At 34.6% G+C, this 27,010-nt stretch overlaps 1 protein-coding gene across 1 annotated transcript in view; it reads right to left on the bottom strand.

Moving 5' to 3' along the window:
* Nucleotides 1–27,010, bottom strand: part of LOC111138987 (MAM domain containing glycosylphosphatidylinositol anchor 2) — an 853,965-nt gene that overhangs the window by 210,021 nt on the left and 616,934 nt on the right. The window contains exon 8 of the mRNA XM_022491049.1: nucleotides 7,802–8,095. Within this exon, the coding sequence (XP_022346757.1) occupies nucleotides 7,802–8,095 (294 nt within the window). The remainder of the gene's footprint in view (nucleotides 1–7,801; nucleotides 8,096–27,010) is intronic.

Genomic DNA, 27,010 nt, shown 5'->3' on the forward strand with positions numbered 1-27,010 from the left:
GGAAAATTATGAATTTATTTTCTTTACATGATCTATGTACTGGATAAACCTATCTTCTCTCCAGATAATCTGTACTCGATTACTCAATAAAGACATCACATCTGTGTTGTACGCAGAGAAGCTCCTTAGAAAGAGAGTTTTAGTTTTCTCTGACAATTTCCTTCGATGGTTATCTATATTCCTATCTTCTCTGGAAGGGTGGGAAAACAGGGAGCAAGAAGATTGCCTGGGATGGCAGGAGCAGTTCAGCTAAAGTAAATTCATTTTAAAAAGGCTTTCTGGGGGCACCTGGGTGGCTCAGTGGGTTGAAGTCTCTGCCTTCAGTTCAGGTCATGATCCCAGAGTCCTGGGATCGAGCCCCGCATGGGGCTTTCTGCTCAGCAGGGAGTCTGCTTCCCCCACTCTCTCTCTGCCTGCCTCTCTGCCTACTTGTGATCTCTGTCTGTCAAATAAATAAAAATAAAAAATCTTAAAAAAATAAAATAAAAAAATAAAAATAAATAAAAAGGCTTTCTGCAGAGTAACATACCCATTTGGGAAGTTCAATTTTCAAATATTCAGAAGTAATACAAAAATAAAATGTTTAAACAAATCTGTTTTCAAGGCAGTTCCATTAAAATTCCTCATTAAATCCACTGGGAAATGAGGTAAGATATATTTATATGACATGCTGACTTGAAGTAGAAATTCGAGAGTTTTATTTTATACAGTTTAAATTGTACACTACCTTGTAAAACTATTGTTTTTTCTTTCCAAAGAAGAGATCTTAACTACCTTGGGGAGGGGAAAGGTAGGATGTGAGAAAATAAAATAAATATTAATGTTTTCATAATATTAACATTACCTTAGGGTTCAGTTGATTAATATTTCTAATAACGGTTGCAAACAACAAATAAAAGCATACCCACTTAATTCAAATAAAAGAACACTGTATAATAAATGCTAAGTTCTACTCAAGAATAATTGTTAAAATATGAAAAATAGATGCTTAAATATTATATTCTTAGTAAACGTAAAAGCTTTTCCCAACCTCTATTCTAGTGGAGTATATTACAAAGTTTCCCAGTAAGAGGATAATAATGAGTCAATAGACGTTTAGTGTTACCAAGTAGAGCTTTAGTGTTAAACTTTTCCCAAGGAAAGAGACACTAGAAATGGATCAGTAATCAAGAATCTACCAATTCGACAAGTGAGTTTTGAAGAAGGCGATGATGAAATAATAGCTAATGCTTTTGAAAGAAGTATATCATCTAATGTATATGTTCAAAACAATGTTTTACTTTGAAGTTCTAAGTTGTCTTGAGCAGACTAAACACATATCCAAAAAACTATCAAGGAGGGCCTTTCTCATGTACCAGGAGGCTTTCTAAAGAGGTGAGACTTAGTCAGGACTTGAATAGTGAAAAGAAGTTGAGGAATTGGTGGGAACAGGAGAAGGGAGGAGTAGGAGCTAAAGACTCAACATGGAATTATCTTGTCTATAAGGCTGAGAAAGGATAGACTGAATAAATATGGAAAATAGGAAATGCATCTGGGTAAGTAGGTTACTAAGCTGGAAACCCCTTTTGTTGTTCTGCTAATATGTTAAAATTCTTGTGCATTCACTTATAAATTCCTCTGGATAGCTTTTAATATCTTCCTATGTGAAGGCAATTTGCTCCCTTGTTTCTTTTTTTTTAATCAATAGTTACTTTCCCTTGTATTAGCTTTAATCTCCAGTCACAATTATTTTCAGAGTAATTTTGCTGTTTAAAAAAATCCAAAAAGTAGTTATGGTCACTCAACACAGTCATTCTATATATCTCAACATTACAGAAAACTACTCAGTAAGTTGTCTAACAATAATAAGCATAGATATTTGAGTATATTCTGATCTGTATTTAACTTTCTTTATAAGGTCCATGATCTTGTAGCTGCCAAGGGCAGGCTACCCTAAGACGGGCTACTTTGGCATGAAGATTATTTTGAGTTCTTAAAAAACAATCCAAACCTAGCAGATTCAGGATAAACTCTTTACCTCCCCCATCAATTGCCTACAAAGAATTTAGATAGAGAACCTGTTCCAGGAAGAGAGTTATCACTGTAAATAACTACATTATGCTATAAAGTAGGCTAGGATAGATAGGGAAGAACCTAGTGAGGCCTGTTTGATGGAAGTACCCTATGTCCCATTGTTTCCCAGTGACCTAACAAACATTGGCTTACCAAATATTTACTCTTTCATCTTCCTGTGAATTGCATTCCTTCTCTTTGAAGTCCCAGATCTCTACCCACTTCTTAGTTCCAAATGACAAAGGTACCTTATTTTGCCTGACTATCTCTGGAATTTCCGAGTCTGTGTGGATTCCCTGTATACATGAAATTACATTTGATTTTCTCCAATTAATCTGTATTGTAGGTACAACAAATGTGCATATATATAATGAAGATTTAATAATAAAAATGACATTCAGTGCAGTATATATCTTCCCCAACTAATTTCCAAGAAAATGTATTTCAAAATACACACATTTTACTAAAAGATGTTTAAATATCTTACATATACATAAAAAAGCATACTTATAGGGGCACCTGGGTGGCTCAGTGGGTTAAGTAAGCCTCTGCCTTTAGCTCATGTCATCATCTCAGGGTCCTGGGATCCAGCCCCGAGTCCCGCATCCAGCTCTCTGCTCAGCAGGGAGCCTGCTTCCTCCTTTCTCTCTATATCTGCCTGCTTCTCTGCCTACCTGTGATCTCTGTCTGTCAAATAAATAAATAAAATCTTTAAAAAAAAGTATACTTACATAATACAAATATAAGAATACACCAATACATACAAATGGCCAACAGACACATGAAAAAGTGCTCAACATCACTCGGCATCAGGGAAATACAATTCAAAACCACAGTGAGATATCATCTCACACCAGTCAGAATGGCTAAAATTAACAAGTCAGAGAACAACAGATGTTTGCAAGGATGCGGAGAAAGGGGAACCCTCCTACACCATTGGTGGGAATGCAAGCTGGTGACACCACTCTGGAAAACAGCATGGAGGTTCCTCAAAAAATTGAAAATAGAGCTATCCTACAACCCAGGAGTCGCATTCCTGGGTATTTACACTAATGTTTACAAATATTTACAAATGTAGTGATCCGAAGGGGCATGTGCACCTGAATGTTTATAGCAGCAATGTCCACAATAGCCAAACTATGGAAAGAGCCTAGATGTCCATCAACAGATGAATGGATAAAGAAGATGTGGTATATATACACAATGGAATACTATGCAGCCATCAAAAGAAATGAAATCTTGCCATTTGCAATGATGTGGATAGAACTAGAGGGTATTATGCTAAACAAAATAAGACAATCAGAGAAAAAAAGAAAAATATATATATATATATATATATATATATATATATATATATACCAATAAAGCTTGTGTACTTAAAAAAAAGAAAAATAATAATTTCCTTTAGGAAGACAATCAGCATATCTTAGTTCCTTCTTTTAATATATATATTTGAGTATATTCATCCAGTGGTATTTTTATTTAATCAATATTCAATATTTTCAGTATTCTAATGAATAAATTATACATTATTTAATTTTTATTACTCTACTACTGTTATTTTGTTAGGAAATTGCTCTGGTGTTGCTAAATAAGCTCCGTACACACTATGATTTTTAAATGATATGAATTAACTGACATATATAACTATTTTATTCTCAAAGAAGCCACTTTGAGAATAAATCTGCTTCAAATAAAAATGAGCTGGAAAGTTACAAAAAGAACTATTATACAGTTCCAAAAACATGGAAATGAAATTAAGTAATGGCTGAAAGTTTGAAGATCTGTTATAAAAACTTTACATTGCACTTTGTAGTTTCATCTGGCAATTTTTTAAAATTTTAGATTAATTTTAAATCACTAGTTTTCAAACTTTTAGAATTATATTTGCAACTACCTGTCCTGGCCCATGTCATTTGCAATAACTGGAAATTGTTGAAATTAAAAATAGTATAATAAGTTTTTTTTTTGTTTCCAGGAATGAGCACTATGCACAAGAACTTAATAATTTAAACTACTTTATTTTGGTGATTTAGCTACCTTTACAGGACATAGAATGGCGTAAAATACTTTGAGGCTTCTGTCACTTGCTAAATCATTCTTTATCTACACCTGTTAAGAAGAAGCAAATTAACTGGGGATAGTAAATAATTCAGTTTGTTTTAATAAAATGATTGCCTTATAATTTTAATCCCACAGTAGGTAACAATAAATCTCATTTGGCAATTTAGGGCATTAAACTAAATGGAGTATTCCATTATTTATAGACTATGGAGAATTATATACTATTTATATTTAGGCACTAGAATCTCATCAAAGTCCTACATACAACAACTTCTGTGCTCCTTTAGTCCTTTTACCTGGTTATTGTTTAATTGGGCACCGTAAAACTAAATAAGGAAAAAGTGCGCCTTAGAGACACCAGATTTTTGTTTATTTCTTATTTACCATGAAGATCTCTTTTTCATTCTTTTACATTTCAAATCATAAAATTACATATATGTATATGTGTGTGTGTATTATGTATATAAAATAGACTGCCCCAGAATTTGCCAATGTAATAAACATTTTAAGAAAGGAAATCATAATAAACTAAAGCATAGAGTTCATGACCTGAAAAAGGTGTTTCATAAGTGTTAGAATAATCTGACATCTTCATATACTTAAAACACTTTCAGGTCTCACACTCAATGCAACAAGTCCTCAGATATCTCTGAAACCTAAATAATAACAACCAGTCATGTAAGAAGCAAGGAATAGGATATATATATATATATATTCCATTTGTTATCAAACTTACATTTACTCAGCAGGGTAATGAATAGCTATAATGCAAAATGTATTTGCTGTGAATACAAAATATAGATAAGGCAAAGCAAAACAAATTGCTGAAGATAATATAAATACATGCACATATATGTATGTACATGTGTGTTTACACGTGTGGGAAATAACTTAGTATTTTATATGGATATTTCTCACATATAGCATGACTGCAAGTTAAGCACAAATGCCATATTATTTTCATGCTTTTAAGATGTCACTATAAAAGTTGGAATGTTTATCATTTAAAAACTATCAAAATTCCTGCATTGTAAGTTTTGCAGGAATAAGCCTTAGTTAGGCATGCAGGTTGGACTTGCTACCATAAATTACGTGCCTAGAAAATCAACATTTGATTCACTCAGGAATAATCTGGAGTTGTTACCAGTTTTTTGTACCTGGCAAAAGCTCAGGCACATAATCAGATCCTTCAAGAGAACTGGGAATACATGAAAGGGAGCTTCTTGAAAGACATGATAGCATCCTTACCTGAAATTAGCAAGGCTATCAGAACCCAGCTGGCTTCTTCTTAGGCCAAGGAAGCTTGCCTCTGAGAAGAAGTGCTGTTAGATTATATTCCCTGCTCTGTGAAGTCATTTTGGGATGCAGATCTTTTTATTTACATTAAATGAACTAGAATTTGCCTATGTCTGTTGGTGTCTTTTAGTCAATTACATCCTGTGACACTAGAGACAACCATGCCAGTATTTATTTTCATCTACTACTGCAGGACTGAATTTTTAAATCTTGTGCTGAACTTAATGTTTCCTATGGGACTTATTAAGAAGCAAAAGGAAAAAAAGAAAAGAAAAAATTCACACACTCACAGAATTCTGAAGGTTTGAATATTCTGTGGAGTTTGGAGACCCTGGTTCTTAAAACTTTAATTCAAAATTCCCTAGAATCTAATGGATTCCCTAACTTTTATTTGTATCAGAGCTTCCCCAGAGAAGCTCACAGAGCTTCACATCACATCACAGACATCACATCACATCACACCACATCACAGAGATATGAGTAGAATAACACCAGTAGCCCTAATAGCTTTAGGAACACCAAAGCTTTGCGCCTAACTCCAGGGGAAGCACAGAACTCTGTGATTACCAACAACAATAAAGTAATTCAAACTGTATCAGTTTCCTCTATGGTCACTGGCAAGGTTTTTGTTTTTGTTTTTGTTTTTGTTTTCAAGAATTAAGGAGAAGTTTCTCTTTTTTAAGTCATTTCTTCTTTTTCTGTCTGGAACCTGTTTTCACATGAACCTCCTACCCATGAGCTTATCATAAGTATAAAGACCAGTGAGGAAAAAACAATACTGAATGGCTGAATAAAACTTGCTTTCTAAAAGCTACATTATTTGGGGGTGCCTGGGTGGCTCAATCAGTAAGGCATTTGCCTTCAGTTCAGGTCATGATCCCCGGATGCTGGGATCAGGCCCCACATCAGGCTCCTTGCTTGGTGGGGAGTCTGCTTCTCTGCCTGCCACTCCCCATGCTTGTGTGCTCTCTCTCTCTCTCCCTCTCTTATTCTCTGACAAATAAATAAACAAAATCTTTAAAAACATAAAAAAAAATAAAAGTTGCATTATTTGGAAACAAACACACTCATAACCAATTGAAAATCAGCCAAGGCATTTGTCAAATATGAGTTTGCATATTTACAGGACAAATAGCAAATAGGAATCTGAGTTTCTCCAGAATGGAGACAGGGAATGGTTATGCAATGCCCACAACTTTGCTCCTCTCCCCACAACTCACATAACTTATATACAAATGAATTTGTTATCAGGTCCAAACATAATCCTTCCATATCTCAATTATTCTTTCCAATTTAAAGTCAGTTAATCCAATCTGCCAACATCCTTAAATCTAATATAAAAAGACATTTTTGGACTAAATTCTATTTTCCATTTTCTGAGTTAGAGAGCCATAGAAAGGAAACAACATCGTTGCTTATCGAAGTGTATAGTTTCATCTAATGCATTCATATTCTTAAAGACTTAGCTACCACGTATTTAACAAATTGTGTATCAATTGAAACTTAGAGCAGTACTACTGGAGTTTGAACAGATTGTATTTAGTTTGCTGCTTCTCTTTTGGCATTATCTGTACCACCTGCCATCCAAGTTACCAGGGCATCCTCTAATAACCCAATGTCAGGGACATCATTAAATATATATATATTTTTTACACTTAGAAATTTATGTACTTTTAATACTAAAAGCAAATTCAAAGGACACAATATCTACTTTTTTTTTTTTTTTGGTCAGAACTGTAACAGTGATTTCAATACAAATAGTTAAAAATCAATCATATTTAACTCTCACAGTTAAATCATTTTCAGTTAAGCAAATCAAACAAAAATTCAGGACCTAATATTTGAATTATCTCAATACTACTAGATAATTATGTAATCTACTCTTACAACTTCAGATATGCAAACACAGCATTTCAATGATTAGGTCTCCACAATTTAAGCAAAGGGATGCTTTGAAATAGGTTGATAATTTGGGCAAAGGTGTATGCAATTGCCTGAAGTAGAATCAAGAACTCTGAAAACAAGAGTATGGTAATCTGAATTAGCAATTACTTCCCATCCTCACTTTGCCTCATTGAACATGGCCAGTTTTGAACCATTACATTTCTTGATTCTTTGGCATTAACCAATCACACAATCCTGTCATAATTATCTCTCTCTCCCCCCCTGCCCTCCCCCACACACTAATACTAGCTAATACTTTTCTATGAGTATTAGCTCAAGCAACAAGCAGATTTGGGGAAAACTACAGTTTCAATTGGCTAGTAACAAAGTAGAAACATTTCATCCTAACCCAATTCCAAAATTCACTTCATTATACCAGAGGAATAATCACATCCTTTTTTCCCTTGTCTCCCCATGGAACACAAAGAAAAAAAAAATTACTTACACTGCACAATGAGCTGCACCAAAGCTTCTCTTGGCTTCACGTTAAATCCATTGTACTGGCTGGTCTGACATCTGTACATTCCTGACATTTCTCTAGATACATTCACAATCCTCAGTGTTCCATCATAACTCTCCATTTGCATTGACCCATCAGGCATTGCAACTTCTTTATCCGCTCTAGACCAGAGGATGATGGGTTTAGGTTTTCCAGTTACTTGACACTGCAGTTCTATTGTGTCCCCTTCTCTGGTGACCAGAGGTGATTTTTCCTGTGGAACAGTCAGATTGGGTGGAACTTGAAATGGGAAAAAGAAAATTTTTCAAGGTTAGTATAAACTGGTAAAGCATATTCAAACACAGAAAATCATAAGGAAACAATTTCTGCTGGTTGAAGAGGTGTGACAATTCAGATGACAAATACAACAGAGACCCTGGGAGTCAGTGGCACATACTCTTACTAAAAGAATTCTGAATTGTTTTCCTACAACTCTCTCCAATGAGGTCTTCAAACATTAGCAAAATAAATAAAGCATTAAATTGGAACACGAATGGTCAACCTAAGAACAATCTACTCAATGACTTGTCACTATCAGCCATTAACTGGGTTTTTAACATCGGCATTTCACAGAAGAGTGATCCTGCTTGCTGAAAGTAGGATTCGGCTTTTCAGTCTTGTTTCCTATGCTGTTGTCTCTTACCCAGGGATGCTAAAAGAAAGGGATAAGAGACATTATCAACTTAGCTGGCACAGTAAATGAAAGTAACAGGAAAAGGAAAAAGAAGATTCTCTGATATAAAATCAGAAGATTTGACTCTGGTACCGAAACTGTTGCCAAACTGCTAAGGTTAGGGTTTTGTTTTTTTTCCCTAATGGAAATGGAAATGGAAGGGGAACAACTGACTTACAATGCCACACTCTGAGAATCCACATATTCCTCTCCTTGGACTTCTAACATTTTTTTTTTAAACATTTGCATTTCATATAACTTCCTTTTAAGACATTTTAAGATCACTGTATGTAGTTTGCCATAATTTGTCTCTATTTCGGTAGAACTGATTCTAGGTGAACTTTCCAAAACATTTCAACAATATAAGAATTGTAATTTTTCAGGTAAAGGTAAAATAGATAAAATACCTGATTTTACTGAAGATATTTATGAGAGGTTCATTTTACTGGAAATTACTTTACTAAGCTGGAGTATATTTATGCTAGAGTTTAGTAAAAAGTATGAACCAGTAAGAGGCAAGCACTACCCAAATTGTTTTGTTACAAATAGTATCACCTGTAGCACTGAAGACTCATATTTCTTATACAAATGTACATGAAATCCGTTGTGTTTGTGCAATAAAACATCTATCCAAAAAAAGTATGGTTAACTTAGAATGCCAGAATAAGACTAACCAGAACTTAAATAATTCTGTTCTTCTGATAAATGCCACATGCTCTGTTTGGAGGCAGTACCACATATATGGATAAAAAACAAAGGTTTTACTCTTCCTTCTAGCATTACAGTATTCCAGGGCCCAGTAACAAAAGCAAACATAATTTTAAAATTATTTTTCAACTTACGTTGAAGTGTTATTGCTCTTATTACACATAGAAAAAAATATATTTAAGTCCAAAATGACAGGAGAGTTAATTATCTTGCTATTTAAGTACCTTCATGTCTATTTCTTTTCATTTAATTCCTTCATCTACTTCTTATTTTCAAAAACTAAATAATGCATCTTAGAAATTAAAATATATGAAACACTAACCACCACCTTTTTGAAGTAGATACATGCATTCTGGAATTTGGCATTAAATATATCCTCTAAAATTGTTACATTTTAAAAACCTACACAACTAAATTGATTAAATTATTGATTTCTGTAAATATAAAAAAAAAACGATTTCACTAAATAATTTGTTCTTTCTGAAATGAACCACAAGGGAATGATGCAATTCTAAAAAGCAGGATGGGGAAGAAGCCGTAATATTTACTCACCCTCCATGAGAAAAGCACACAGAACGACAGCAATAACCTCTGCATTTAACATTAATTATGCCCTACTATATGCCAGGCATAATTAGAGGTTTTAGATTTTCATTCCCTTGAAAATCCTAAGGATCAAATATTTAACATTAAAAATTAACAAATGAGAACACTGAGAATAAGAGAATATATGCTTTGCTCTGAACAAAATTCAAATTGAGACTAATTTACAGCAGGTGGCCAATGTTGAGAAATGACCCGTCTCAGTCTCCAGTACGCTATGGCATCCGGAATGGAATAACTGGAGTTAGCACTGGGACCCCCCCCACCCCCCCCAGCTCACGACTGCTGTGTTCCCAGGGACAAATTGGACGAATCTTCCCTGCCTATCTCTTGGTCACTTTATCAGGGACAATAAAAAAGAGCCAAGGTAAAAATTTGAAGAGGTGAATGACACATACTTTTCAGATCATCTGATCCATTTTATATGTTATACATCTATATTTATCTTAAATACCTTTCTATCTATATTAGGATATTTCTTATGTACGTCAAAATTGCTTATAAAATACCCCAGCCCAAATATATATCTGAATTCTGACAAATCTTTGTGAAATAAATGAAAATAAATGATAAATTAAAAGATTATTTAATGGACGGTTATTATTTGAAATCTTTCTTCCTCATCCCTTCCAAAAACAACCCACATGACCCTGGCCAACCTTAATCACTCTGAGCATTAATTTCTTCATTTTTGAAACTAAGAATTTGTACTTTATGAGCTCCAAGGCTATTAATGTTCTGACCATAAACCAAATAGTAGAATGTGAAGGACAGAAGTGGTATTAAATGAAAGTGTTTATTTCCAGACTTAAAGATGAATATTCAAAGACATTAATTCATTAGGATATTCTAATAAAAAAAAAGATGATAGACTAGCTATATATTTTTTTTAGTTTATCATACTACATAGTTCAAAAACTCCCTTTATACATTTATTTATGTTATTTATTTAAGTAAACTTCTCATACATAATCAAAATTACAGAAATGTAAGCCTGTTTTGATCTACATTAAAATAAAATAGATTTTTTAAATAAATTAGCCCAGTTTTTGCTGAACATCAAAGCCCAATTAAAATGTAGTTTATTTTCCATCTCTTCCATGAAACTTGTAAAATCTTGGAATCAGAGTTAATCTTTCTTTGCATCTTTCTTGGTGAAGAAAACCTTATAACTTCTCAAAGTTTTGATAGCTTCTCCTTCTCCACATTTGATTTTCCATTCTCTAGAATCCCACAGGCAACTCTCATAAATATTACTATACATTTCTCTGTTAAGAGATCTCATATTTTTTTTCCTCATGGATTTCTCTCTTTTATATGTTGATAATACAAATTCTAACTCCATCCTAAGCCTCTTCCAGTCTATGATTGAAGCCTAATTCTAAAACCCAAAAGTCTTTCAAATCCCCAAACCTCAGTGCTGTTTAATTTCTTGACTTAGTTTGGTAGTTAATTATCAACACACCTCATCTGCTAACTGAAAGCCATAGAGTTTTCTTTGTTTTACCATCTCCTCTCACCCACCACTTCCAATCAGCTGCATTGGTTCCTCATTAAAATATCTCTCATAACTGCCTATTTCTTTTCATGGCTATAGGTAGATTGCTTAGTAGAATTCATCATTTTCTCTTTTTGTGACACTAGAATAAGTGCTCTCTCTCACCAGTTTAATTCTTTCAGCCTTCCTGCTACCCTGTCAGCAGCTTTATCATCTTAAATACAATTTTGTTCATGTCACTATGAAAACGACAGTTCTAATGGAGAGTGCTCATCACAATACTGTTTTAATTAAAAAAAAAAAAAGCCTGAAAACAGCCTGGCAGATTCATTAAATAAATTGTTGTAGAGTCACACAATAAAATATGATGCAGCCTTTTAGATTATGATGTCACAGACCTACATCTATTGATAAAGATGCTCATATTGTTAAGAAAAGCATCTTAGTGAACAGTATGAATAGCTATAACCACTATGATTAAGTGAGTAAAAGATGTTACTGAGCAATCCAAACAGTAGTGTCAAGTTTTTATATAAAAAAAAGACATATGCCAATGAATGTTAGCAAGGAGCTTCTTTAAGGAAAGAAAACATAGACTTTATATTGTTAGTATCCAGCACTCTATTTCACCCGTGATAGGAACTCAGTAAAACATGTTATGCTGAATGTACAAATGAAGACAGGGAGGCAACTGTACACTGATTCAGGAAAGAGCAAGAGGCATATATGAGAAAAATCTAGAGGAAAAGAAAATTCAGGAAGAATTATACCCAAATACTAACAGTGGTTCTCTCTCAGTGTGGGATTATTGATGAATTTTACTCTCTTCATATATTTCCCTTCCTCTTTCACTCTTCTACAACATGTGCAATGTGTATGAGAATTTTACGGGTTCTAAGAAGCCTAGAGAAACCTAAGATGTTAATGCAATCTATTTTCCAAAGCTCATCTGATAAAAACTCCACTTCTTAATAACAAAAATGTATCACCTGGACATGGTAATCTGGATGACATAGTCTGAGAAATGCTCACTTCTAGAACTATCATTCTCTTGTAGTTTCACTGACTGGTGAACCTCAGTGCTCTCAAACAAACCCTTCTTTCCTATGGCCAGAATTCCTGGCCCTTGCTGACTTCTAGGAGGCCCTGCCAGCCCCATGTGCAGAGATTCAGTCCAAATATTACCACTTTTGTGATAACTGCCTACCCCCTAGGCTGGGTAGGTCGCTCACTCTTCCTGGCCACGTTATTACGCTGGGTACTTGTTTGACCCATACTTTTGGCTTTCCCCTCTCTTTCCCCCACATCTATATGCCTGACCAGACAGCTCCTTGAAGGCACACAGTGCCTTCTCCCTCAGAGTGCAGAGAATCACTCTACCTCTACAGTGCCTGGCTTTCCTGCTTGGCACAAACCAGGAAGTCATGAAATAACTGAAGAAGGAAGGGAGGGAGAGAGGATGAAAAGAGTAAGAAGGTAAGTTAAAAGGCTGTGTATATAAGAGATAAATATGAGAGACATAAATCATGAAGATATTAAAACCAAAGCAATAAATAATGAAATGTAGCTCTTCTATAATTAGTAGCCCATATAAGTAGCAGAATCTTCTGAAAAATATATTGTTAGTATAGATTTCAGATGTGGTATATCTTGAGATGTATGTGGGTGTGTGAGAAAGTTGAGAGTCAAACAAGGACTCTTCCAGTTTTTCTTGTCTTTCGCCTTTCATTTAAAAATCCGAATAGATATAACTGAACATAATAAAAAATAAATAAATAAAAAAGAAGATATGATTCCCAAGCTCTTCAAACAAAAATCTGAATAGATAAGCTGTAAATTAAAGGGAACAAAAGGGAAAGAAGTAGCTCGAGGACATGCCATCTATCATTTGTCATGATGTTTTTTATATCCTTTCTTTAATCAACTAAATTATTTTTTTCCTGAAATATTGTCTCAGTGAAAGCATCAAACTAAGTAGAAAATTTTGAAATGTCTGCACCTTATAAGATCCACATTTATCCACAGTGTACTCAGTAGAAAAATTTCCTCCTGGTGAAAACACAAAGGTACATTTTATGACATACAGATTATACATGCCCCGATTTTTATTTTTCTTATCTGAAACGCTACTGTAGAAGATGCCATAATCAGAGAAACTTGAAGAGCATGATATGACACCAGACTTTCTCATTCTAAACATAAATACATAGACAAGTAATTTAAACTGGTTTTCTGTCAACATTTCCATTGTATCAGACTGTGAAATAAAACAAATACAGAAAATTCAAATGTTTTTATTTCTTCATTAGGAAGGAAGCTGAGGAAATTTAATTTTTAGTCATTACTCAGAAAATGACTGGTCTATTTTCTTCACTAAAAAAAATGCAAGGGAAAGTTAGCCCATCTGAACTGTATAAGAAAATATCATGCTCTCTGAAACAAAGATATCACAATATGCTTATTATGGACTTACTGGCTTAAAACACATAACTATTTATAATGTACTTTAATAGTAGATATTGAAACAAAAGATATATTTCTTTTAATGTAAGAATTACAATAAAGTAAGTAATAAGTAAAATTTTCTCCAGAAGGACAACCAGACTCCCATTTTTAAGAATCCTAAACTATGTACGGTATTAATTTAATTATACATGAATTTTAGGGAGAAAGAGTTATAACACTTATGTGCATTTTAAATTAAGATGTATAATCTATATTTAAAACACAAATAAAAGACTCAAAAAACATGTGTTTATGAAAGTGACCCCCTAGAGGTCAGAGTTCAGGAATTCTCAAGCTGACCAGATATCTATATATAAAGAAATGTAAAAAAGTAAGACTTGGGGCGCCTGGGTGACTCAGTAGGTTAAAGCCTCTGCCTTCGGCTCAGGTCATGGTCCCAGGGTCCTAGGATCGAGCCCTACATCGGGCTCTCTGCTCAGCGTGGAGCCTGCTTCCCCCTCTCTCTCTGCCTGCCTCTCTGCCTACAATAAGCAAGCTTATGTAACTATGCATTTCTCTTCCACTCAAAAAAAGTATATTCAATATTAAGTGAGAATAGTATCATTACTTTAATCCATATTTTAAAAACTTCATGCACTAATATTGGAAATAGTCTAATCTAAATCTCACAGCTGATATTAACACACAACTAAGAGTGGGAAAAACTGCCTTAAGACATGCAACATTTAAGAATGTGATGTTCTGTGGCCACTGAGGAATATTTATATGACTATGAAAGGGGAATTTGAAAATTTCCTTCAACCTAAATAAATTCCAATCCAAGCCTAGCAAAACAGTTTTAAAAATAATAAGCTTGACTCATTTTCTTGACTGATATGTGTCAATTAAAATATTTAGTAAGGTGGGGTTAAAAGATTTTCAAGGTGACAAACGAAATCCAGCATGCTAAAGGCCTCTCACTTATGAATAACCTGCCAATATTTGCTTCCTTTTAGGGATTGTGACTGGTAACATAAAATGTCTGATGAAAGGCAGCAACACTCTATAGCTCATTTCTCATCAAAGGAATAAAAATCCCCAAATGGATACTATTGGAAATAATTCCTATTTGGCAAAATCACAGATATAGAGAATATGGTGAATTATGTGATTTGTAGCACATAGAAAGTTTTCATAGTTGTTTTAAAGTATGCCAAACTTCTCTGAGCTATAGGTTAATATAATATGTAATGTAATATAATGCAAATATATTGAATGCCATGCATCCTTCTGGATTATTTTCCCCCTTACAAATGAATTACTATAACATAACTGATTATGTTATTACTATAACATAATGGATTAGTGTCTCCCCTCCTAAAATGTTCTTCCCCTTTCTGCATTAATCTTTAGTAATAAAGTCCTGTCATTCCACCATTCAAATATCTTCAGTAGTTTCTGGGTTCTTGGATAGAGGTCTAAATCCCATTGCTTGTTTTCCCTCTTACCTGCCAAACTTTATTAAGCTACAATGTTGCTGTGAGAAGTTCTCTATTCAATTTAGGCAGGTCTTTGGGTTCTCTTAACATTTTGGCTCATTCCCTTCCTTCTTTCTATCCAGAAATTACTTTACTCTCTTAATGCCCATCCAATCACCCCCCATTGTTTTAAGGCCCAATTTAAGTTTCTAGTGTCCTTAAGTCTTTTTGAACTCTGTACCTTTTATTTATTTTCCATGTCTCCGATCACAGCATATCTAACTTATTCTACAGATGCCAAGACAAAATGCCCTCTCCTTTCCTTACAAATGTAGCTCAGATGTCCTGAGGTCAGCACCAGGTTTCATCTACTTCCTTGGTAGTTGCCACAGCATGGGACATTTTAGAGTATTTCAGAGGTGCCTGATAAATTCTTGATTGATGGATGGAGCACTAATTCAGAAATGCGAGGAACTTATTAATAAAACAAAGCAAGAAAACCATTGATGAATAATCACCTCTTGATTATCAAAGACTTAATTATAGAGTATATGAATTTCAAGACCATTTTTTTTCACACATGAACACTTTCTATTTTCTAATTAGAAAAATCACAAAAACCCAATTGGTTTCTTTAAAGTTAGCAATTCTACTAGATTTTAATTTGGTCACAGTAATGATACAGGGAGTAAAATATCAGAAGCTTTTGGTAGTATTGAGTAATTTTCCCACACTATGGCTTTCCTCTATTAGCAGTAAAGAAGAGGCTATTTGGCTCTACAACAGAATGTCCCCAGAGACCCATATTCTAAGACTTGTATTACTTACAGTCTTGTGGGTAAATCATATATGAAACAGGCACTTATTTTTAAACATTTCCTTACACCAGATGGTTAGCCTACTGTTTTTGTCCATGATATGAATGCACATAAATACTTCTCCTATCACACTCTGTAAATAAAAAGTGCCTCCCCCCCCCGCCCTTTTTTTTAGTTTTGCACTGACATACAATTTTTTCTTTTACTGATTCACCTATAATAAGTCAGGAGATGCAAATAAAATAGAATTGACCATGATTTTGCAAATCTAGCAATAGAACAGGAAGAAAACATATTAAAAGCCAACCTGAGATTGAAATACCATGGCATCTGCATTTGGAAATTCTTTGGGGAAATGTACACGCGTACAGACACACATATACGTTGCTTATTTTTGAAAAACTTGTAAAAAATCTTATTACAATGGCATTGTTAGTCATTTGAAACATATGGGGAGAGGCAGGATCTTGGCGGATAGCAACTCTGGAGGGTTTAGTATTGCAAGATGGGAGACACACAGTGCCATTCAATCAGGAAAAACAACTTTGGCAGGCAACAGTGTGGCTGTTCCAACTTCCCTCTCCCAGCAGGTGTTGCTATGGCACAAGAATAGTCTCTGAGGGATTCAATAGAACACAAAGTGCAAGATGAAAGAACAAAATAGAAAATCATTCTCTAAGTAGCATTCATATTTTCCCTGCTACAAAAGCTACAAGGCCAGTTGCAAAGAAACACAGGTTCCATTCTTGCTGCCTCATAAATACGTAAGTGAATGGGAACTTAAGCGAAGGGCTGCTTATGTAGCATTTGGTTAAATGTAGTTTTCAAGTACCTGGCATTGTTAGGCTCTTCATGTAATTTGCTTTTCTGACTTGGGCTTAGAAGGAAATATCTTCTAGAATTATTAAGATAAGTCTATATCAAAAAGATAGTTTTCTACTCACCTCTTTGGAGAAAGACATGAAAGCATACCTTTCCCCCCCCTGTTTTTAATTTCCCTTCCCTGACTTACTGCATGTGTTTCTCAAGCACTGAAATATAGAAATAACTGGCCACAGATTAAGTATGTAAAGTTCTCATGTAGAAAACCTTTAAAAAAAACTAAATTAAGGAAAAAAAAAACAGGAGCAAGATAGTTCTGCTTGCTAGTCACCCAAATTATTCTAAAATTTTAGCAAGATAGGAGTCTGGACTAGACTGAGAATGTTGAAAGAAATTGGGACTGCAAAAGAAGCACTTACTTTTTTTTCTGTAATAACCAGGGAGGTATTATAAGAGTTAAAACATCAGATAAAGTACTAAGTTCTTTATTAAAATATGAGTAGATTATTTGATAAAGAGATAATCAATCTAAAACCATTTCTGGAAGTAGGGGACTAATTCTTCAACTTGACTTTCTATTATTCAAATTCCCTTTTATTTATGGTAGGTTTTTTTTTTTAATAATGCAGAGCAAAGCTGGAAAACAAGAGTTATTTGGGTATAAGCAATCGATTAAGAATTTCAACTTTAAAAGTTAAATACAGCCATCTAAATATTTGTTATAGAAACTAAAAATAACAAGCAGGAGAGAGTGTTATAAAATTAACCCAGAGATCACCAATTTCCTGCAGTTCTTACATTCTGTAACATATTTGTGTCCTTGCCTACTCGCTCTTAAAATGGTTTATCCAAATGCATTTATATGCATGCACTATCTCTTAAATCAATAGCAAACATCCTGGGAATAACAGAAGCAGCACTGCGTGTCTGAAAACTTACGTTATTTTAGAGCTAACACCAATTCATTTTAACACACCTCTTAGAGCCCCTTCAACAGATAAATATCCTTAAGACTGAGGGCAAGAGATAAATGAAGCCATTTGCTATCTTCAAAAAATGTGCATTATGGAAATGGATAAATTGGGAGGACCCTTTCTAACTGGTAATTGTTCAGAATTATTTTAACTCAGAAGCCCCTTTTTAGCGGGCATGGAGAGTCTGAAGGAGTTGTGAGTATACAATAATAGAAATTTTACTTGGGTTCAACCCAGCCCACTTTCCAGCTGTGCGATTTTAGGTCATCTTAATCTATTCTCTTAATCTGTATAGAAGCCTGATGAAAAGGAGAATTTAATGATAATTTAAGATACAATGGCATAATGGACGTTAGAGTATTCCCTGAATCGTGAAGTATTTTGAGTTGTGTAATATTCTTGTAAAGAGCAAGGTTCAGGTCTGGAAGCCTACATTCAGATCCTAACTCTATCATTTAGTAGGTGTATGACTTTGGGAAATTTCTCTAACCTGTGTCTCCCAGTTACTCTAAAGAAAGTGACTGTAATAGTAGCAACTTCACATTTTTTAGGACTAAACAGTGTAAATACATAAAACATTGAGCACAAGGTCTAGCATATAGTAAACACTCAATATATGTTAATCATTATGTTTTCTTATCATTGCCCTTTATTGGTGTGATATCAATGACTATATTTTACTGTTGTACATATATTTCTATACTGAAGGCAAAGGTCTTACTTTACTCATACCCATAATGTCTCAAGTATTGGACATGGGTATACACAGGGCCAAAGAAATATTTTATAAGTAATATATTATATTATATATATATTTATATATGTATAAATAAACCACATTGCCATTGTCATGTGTTTTGGAGATATATATGCATTTCTTTTCTCTTTTCCTGGAAAAGATCAAGACCATTGGATATATATATTCATTTCAGATGAAAACACTATTTGAAAAAGACAACATTTTGGAAAGGACAGGAATGAACTTTTAAAAAAATCTGAATAGAGGTCTCCCCATCTGCCATCGAAGGAAAGAAGGTTGCAAATTTCTCTCATTAGACACAATAATTTGATCCATGTGTTTGGATATTAACCTAAAATGGCACGTAATACAGATATCCCAGCTCTCATTCTGTTTCTATGAAGTAAAGAGGTTTAGACATTCCTAAATACATCTATTCCTCCCTTATGAGGATGACAAAATGTCAGTGCTGTCCATTTTCACAAAGGTCAGGGTGTTGCCACGAAAACCACACACTGGTAACTAAAAAGGAACTGTCTGATCATGTTAATTATGTGACTGCTTTCCTGTGGATGAAGGAATTCTAAATTAAAAGGATGATAAGCCATAAATTATATATCAAATGCATTTTATGAAAGCATAGCAAAAGAAAGATGCTTTAAAGCAATCCACAATTTATTTTACTTTCTAGAGCAGCAACTGTTGCTCACAGTGGTAAACTCTTCAATGCAGAATGGCTAGAAAAATCAATTTGCTTCTGTAATAAAAAGGCCATTTGTCTTCTTGTAGAATCCATTTGACATTGTTAGGCCCCTTATAAATGTTCACTCTGGACAATGCCCGTGGTTTACAAATTCCCTAATTACACCACTGATTGTGTATCAATGACTATGCCTTATCCTGTGAAAATAGACACTACTGCCATATTAATAAACATCTTGACATAAAATGAAGCTGGCTCTTTCATGTTTTGTCAAGAGCAAAATGAAATAACCAGTGAACACAATGTTCCTTCAACATATCAAGGCCACATGTTCTTTAGGGCAAATGAGGTTTGATTAACAGATCTGTTAGTAGGTAACTAACTGGTCAATTAAAAAATAGGAGGAGGGTTTGTTTGTTTGTTTTTAATAACGCCTGAATAGTTTATGAACAAATACTCTACCAATGCATGATCACATTTTATGATCCCTTCTGGCAGTCTGTAGAAGTATGGAATGATACAATAAAAATATGAGCTTAATTTTAAAACCACATAAAAACTCATATAATGCCATTGATTGGAATGATACATAACTCATTCTGAGCTAATATGTGAGTGTAAATAGAGTTTAGTACAATTTTATTAATAGAGTTTCACACTGCATTTTATTCCTAAGCAAGGATATTTCTGCTTAAATGTCAACTAAATATATTTTGTTTACAAGTATTATTTAGACAGACTTGGTGAAAGTGGATTACTTATGTTTCATTTATAGTGGACTGTAATTCATACTAAATGCATTTTAGATGCAGATATTTGAACTGCCTGTCCTTTTATTATTGTTACTTCAGATGTTTAAATTACCAGTATATTTCATGATGTACACTGAAATTTTCTTTAAAGTGTAATGATATGCTTCACATTTCAAGTGGTCTTAATGTAGTTATCATTTAAAGAACATCTCCAAAATTTTGGAAATACTGACTTATTTGCCTGTCAGGCACTTGAGGGCAGCCCGGTGTCCTTTATTCTGCGGTTTCCCTGCAAATCATGGTCACATCCCCTTTTCTAATGCTTTCAGTCCTGATTCTAAGCTGCTACTTAGGCTGACTTTGAACCAACAGGATTTCTTAAGCCCCAGTCGCTTAGTCAAAGATGTATATGAAAGGCAGACACGATATGATTTGAGAATTCTGAGAGGAGATCATTCATCAAAAATACCTTTGTCACAGTTTATCTCAGGAGTCTGAAATCTCAGCATTCATTCCATTGAGAGGCTGTGTGTTTTCTGTAAAGGCTCTGGATTCTACAGCCAAAAATGACCTATGTACAGTACCTTCTGCACTTCTTAGAAACTCTGAGACCTAGTACAGTTACTTATGCTTTCTAAAGCTCAGGTTTCTCATCTGTAAAATGAGTATAATCACAGCAGAACCTACTTCAAAGGGTGTTCTGAGGATTCAGTGAAGTTCTCATTTTAAAGTGTTTAGCCACGGGGCGCCTGGGTAGCTCGGTCGGTCAAGCGCGTGACTTTGTCTCAGGTTATGATCCCAGTGAGGACCCCCACATCAAGCCCTGTGTGGAGCTCCCCACTCCGCAGGGAGTCTGCTTGTCCCTCTCCCTCTGCCCCTCCTCCTGCTCACGCCTCCCCCACCCAAATAAATAAATAAAATCTTAAAAAAAATAAAGTGTTTAGCCCAGCAATTGGAATGTAAAAACACTCCAAACTTCTTAGATTATTGTTTGTTTTTGTAAGTAGGTATTCTGTGTTATGTGGTCTATAATTTACTTTGAATCTTCAGCATAGAGTAAAGCTTGTTTCTGAAATCTTGTGTGGTTACATAACATGTGTTGTCACTCCTAGGCTGCATGCTGACATTCATGCATTTATCTGGGCTTTTGTTACACTGCAATAAAATTTTAAAAAGATGCTTCACCATAAACAATGTTTGTGTGCTGTAAGTTTTAATGTATATTCTAGGGTTACCATTAGTGTTTAAATTATGCCACTCAGATCCCAGATGTGGTTAAGTAGTATTTTAAAAACCCAAGCCCTGGGCCCACCCTTCTCCAGAAGATAAGATAATTATGTTGAGCTGCATGAGAGGATTTTTAACCTAGTATAATATTGAAAGTGGTGTTCTTTGGTGGAATGATTACTCTTCAAGCTATGTGCCTTGGTTGGAATAGCGTAAGGTCCCACTCGGCTTTTGTGACTGGAATATAAGACTAGTAAATGGGACCTAGCATCCTAAAACTCTTTGGAGTGGTGTTCTCAAAGTAGGGGAGACAGATGGCATGGTCACATGATCCAACTAGAATGTTACCTGAATCCCTCTGGAATATTTTTATTTATTTATTTATTTTTTAAATTTATTTATTTATTTGACAGACAGAGATCACAAGCAGGCAGAGAGGCAGGCAGAGAGAGAGGAGGAAGCAGGCTCCCTGCTGAGCAGAGAGCCCGATGCGGGGCTCGATCCCAGAACCCTGGGATCATGACCTGAGCCGAAGGCAGAGGCTTTAACCCACTGAGCCACCCAGGCACCCCCCCTCTGGAATATTTTTAGACCTGTCTTTAGTGATCCTTCCATGCAAAGCCCTTATCAAAGAGGGTAACTGAATTCAGAATCACTGAGAAATATCCATTTATGATACATACTATTGTACAGTGTGCTGCAAGCTCTTATACTGGATTTTGAATCTGAGATTGTAAACTTAATTCAGAAAGTGGCTCTAGGAAGTAAGTACGTACCTAAGCTTTGGGCCCATTTTCCTCTCTATAAAATGAAAGGTATTAGGTAATCAAGAAATGTCTTCAATATTTAAAAACCATGCCAGTAAATGAGACAGTCAGAAATATTTTAAAAATGTCTTACAGAGTAGGTTTCTGGCGACCTGCCCCAATAATCTTTTATTTTGAAAATAGATATAATTCATAAATATCCCAACATTATATCACCAAAATTCCAGTTGTAATGATTTTTTAAATTTAAATAATCTCTTTCCTAACTTTATTGATATGCCATAATAAAGGATGAGAAATTAAGACTATGAAAATTAATGAGGTCCTTTTGCTAATAAAATTTATTCCTTTGTAAGCATATTCTTTGGGGAAAGTTCTTTGCACTAATGGTAATTCTAATTTTTTGTTTTAGAGCTCTTGAAATAAATAGCTTTCATTTAAGACACTCTAAACTCTAGAATGAAACCCACATACTACAAACAAATTAAATCACTAAAATAATTGTTCTGATGCCAAAAGATCTAGGATTCTAGAGCTTCTGCTCCCCGAGCAAAATGGTGAACAAACTATGAAGTCTAGGAGCCTAGACTCCATTTCTATTTCTTTTCACTTCTCTGTCCCTCAGTTGATAATGGTAAATTGGCAGTGTCCTCTGCAAACATAAAATTCTGAAGTGTGATCATAATTACATAAATAGTACATACACTGTTACCTCCCACAAATCCCTTCTCCTATAGGCAAAAGATCCAGAGTGAATTTTGGTACTATAACTTTAAATAATACACCTTAAGTTATATTCCATTCTTAAATAAAAATTTGATGGAGACATTTATTGTTCATCAGTTAATGACTATATTGTCAAAAGTCTTTCTTTAACTCTAGTAAATTATTGATAATTATTATAGTTTTAAATGCAAATTATGAAGCTAACTAATGGTGTTCAGTCCCCTTAGAGAAACCTGTATTGACGGACTTAAAATTCAAATAGTTCCAATGTCCCCATTGCTTGCATTTTAAAAGGATTAAGAGTATAGGAAGCATAAATTGGGTATTCTTTTGTATTTCTCATTGACCTGTTCTTATCTTAATGTAATCCAGGAATTCCAAAAAGTGTTTAACTCTGCCAAATGAAAAAAATATTCAACACATAGAAAAGTAATTACACAATAGTTAACTAACCACTGTTAAACTATAAGGTAGTGTAAGGTAGAAAGTTTGTTTTGATATTTGGGGGAAAGAAGAGCATTTTAAGATGAGTAATTGGAGAAAAACTATGAATCCAATGTTAATTTCCATAATTACAGAGATTCAATTTTAAGTGAGAAAATTCTAATTACAAACATAATTAATGTTTATTTAACAATTATAGAAAATAGGAAATTAATTTAATGTAGCAAATCTTTGCATTTATGCCCTCTCAAAAAAAGTAAGTAGCAAAAACTATGATAAAATCCATACTTCTCAAAACAATTTATAACTTATTAATAAGGCCAACTAAAAACATTTCAAATATTCCCTATTTAAATGATCTTATTGCAAAGAGAATTAGTGTAAATGTTACTTTCTATAAATCTCTCCCCCTCCAATCCACCCCTCCTCTCTCCCTCCCTCAATTCACAACACTTTCACTTGAAGGAAAATGAGAGCTGCTTCCATTATCAAAATCATGCATCATTATTAAGGTATCAAATGTAATCTTTTACATGCCTCTTCATGCTGATGAAGAGGTATTAAAGGCCCTAAAGATGCGGTAAATACACACATTTCCCCCCAGTTCTACACAAATTGAGGAGCTCTTTTTTTCTGTGATTTCCATTGACCACACTTTTTCTCATTTTCTTCATGGTTTATGCTTTTTTTCCACCATTTCCTTGGATATCTTTTATCTTTGCTTCATAATCTCTTCTTGGGTAAGCTTATCCACTTCCCCTCAACCCTCCAACCTTATATTTTTGTAATTGCTTATGAAATTGTGTTTTACTCATGACCTTTCACGTGGTCATCAAACTTGACTTTTTTAGTCGGTCACCAGAAACACAAGGATATCTTACCAACCCCTCAGCTATAAATAGTCCCAAATGAATCTGCTCTCAAACCTCTCCCAAACCTAGTACCTCTCACTAAGAATGTGGCATTACCATGTCCTAAACAACTGGGGTATAACATTTTGGAATCATAGATGCAAAATATACTTGGAAAGGATGGATGAACTTATAGAAGCAAATAGTTTTCAACTATGTGTGTTTAAACCATCTGCACATGTATATGCGTGTGAATTTCGGTCAGAATCTTTGTCTTAATAGAATCTTACATAGAAGTCCTAATATAAGAGAAAGATATGCTTAGTTCTGAATGGAGTTGGGAAAAAAGGGGGGGGTAGGGGTAAATTATCTATGGTTATCTACTGTTCCTCTGCAGTGCAGTAGTCCTTGAAAATATTTCCCCAAATCCCTAGTTGTCATTGGAACACCATTTAAAAATCAGTTACCCAGTTGATCCGTTTATTCTACCGATGAAAAATTTTGAGGTCCAGACAGACCCAAGGTCATAAAGCTATTAAATGTAAAAATGGGTCTGGCTCTAAGTTCATAAGCCCTGGACATGCTCATGACATACACTGCCTGATGTCAGTCAGACTCTCTTACACGGACTTGAGACCACTGGCCACTGACTAAACTGCCCTTAACGGGCCAGGTTATGAGTGCTCCTCAATGCCTCATTTGATTCCTATCAATCTCTTCAGCTGAATAAACAGTCCTTCCCCCCAACCCTCCAATCTATATATTTTTTTTAACATTCCTTTTTTTCCATTCTATTTCCTCAAACTTTTCCTTAAAAATATCCCAAAGCTATAACAGAGCGATAAGGAATCTAAGATGCAAAGAGGTTTACAGACTTCTCAGATGACCTTCCTGATTTAAGCTCCTGCTTTTTCTATTATCTAAGGCTTCTGTTTTCTTCTCTCAGGACACATCCATAAAGGACTGCCTATCTCCACTGCCTTATCACTTCCTAATAAATTTTTTCTTTGCGCTAGCTCTCTCTCTCTCTCTCTCTCTAAAAAAAAAAAATTATCTCTAAAAAAATTTTTAGAGATAAAAATTACCTCTTAAAAAAGGCTGTTTTATCTCTCCACCCTTCTTTCTCTATCTCTTTTCGGATCTCTGAAGTTTCATCCAATGAATAGGCTCCCAAACACCAGTCTGATCATACTGCCCCCTTGATAAAATTCTTTTGTAATTCTTGATTGAGTGAATGAGATTGAATTACATTCATTTTCTTCTAAGATACAGTGACATATAATCCTTTTTTTTTAAATTTTTTTATTTTATTTACCTATTTGACAGAGAGAGACAGGGAGGGAGGGAACACAAGCAGGAGCAGAGAGGGAGAAGCAGGCTTCCCGCCCAGCAGAGAGCCTAATGTGGGGCTTGATCCCAGGACCTTTGGCTCATGACCTGAGCTGAAGACAGATGCTTAACGACTAGCCACCCAGGTGCCCCTTTAATCTTTCATCTAGCTCAGAGGCCACCTGCTCCATCAAACTCTTGCTGACCAGATTCAAACATTTCCTTCGACATGTTTCTATATTTCTCTGATAGTCTGTAAAGCAACACTAGACTTCATCTGTTATTAAAGTTTTTCGAGTGTATTTCTACTAGGATATCAAATCAATTATGAATTAGATCCTACAGATTTTTATTTCTTCCAATATCTCCTTTCCTATTGTGGTTGTCAAATAAAACTTTTTTTGGATTGAATGTGCACTATGTTTCATGAATTTATCCCAGAATTGCAGATGACAGCTCTACTTAATTTCTCTTTGCCATATTAGAACCCTTGGCTTTATTCTTGCTTGCCCTGTCAGTTGACCTTGCCTTTCAAATTTAAATTGCTAAGCCTCCACCTTCCTCCACTCAGGGCAGTTTCTTTAGGGCTGAGGAACTGTGAAATAAAGGTCAGATATACCAGATGGAAGGAAAAAAACACTTACGATGTGAGCCATAAATACTGTGTACATTTCTTGTGGTGGCGTTCCTATCTCCCTTAAGAAAACTTCAGAAATTTCAGGTTTTTGTAAAGGTCTTTGCCTCAATTTTGTGTAATTTAACAATTTTTATCTTAGGTCATTCATCACATTTTAATATGGTACTTGGTAAGCCTTATGAAGGTAACTTTACCTTGAAAACATGTTCAACCGAGGGTTTTTGACTATTTGCGTGGTTGTTATCAAAGACAACACAGAACTGGACGTTAAGTCCAAAACCTAAAATCTCCATTAATGGTGCCTGAAACAAATGACAATAATAATAAAACAGAATGCAAGTAATAATAATATTTGATGCGGACAACCGATATTTTCTTAAACTTACTTAAGAGTGAGTATAACTATCTTTAGAAAACTTTGTTATTTCTACTACTTCTCTTTTATTATTTTAAACATACAATCTAAATAAAAGCCATAATAGTTATACAAACACAGATTCCAGAAAAGTTCTCTCGCCACGCCTAACACGTCTAGATTGTTGCATTTACATGTCTCCATTGTAGAAAACCCGCATCAGCTACTGAACAGTGTGAGATTCACCTAAGTGAGCAGAAGAAATAATCCCAAACTATTAAATAATTTTTAAAATAAAAACATTTAAAGAGTAAAACTTACTTTCGAATAGGTCGTGCTTCAAATACGTAAATAAAATATTCTTCTGGGTAAAAGTTACTATATCTAAATATGAATTCGATAACCGTGCCCACCATACAGGCTACCAGTCAAACTATCCCTTACTGAAAGCACAAATGAAAGGAATTAAGTATCTCTATGAATATGCATAGCCTGATATTTCCTAAGGAACGTTCTGTGTATGTGGCGATTAAAAACAATATGTTACAGTTCAGTGTCTCTTTCAGAAATTCACTAGGTACAACAGCAATTTAAGGCTATATATAC

This window comes from Enhydra lutris, unplaced genomic scaffold, assembly GCF_002288905.1.
Source record: "Enhydra lutris kenyoni isolate GAN:26980312 unplaced genomic scaffold, ASM228890v2 scaffoldscaffold4, whole genome shotgun sequence".
Taxonomy (NCBI): domain Eukaryota; kingdom Metazoa; phylum Chordata; class Mammalia; order Carnivora; family Mustelidae; genus Enhydra; species Enhydra lutris.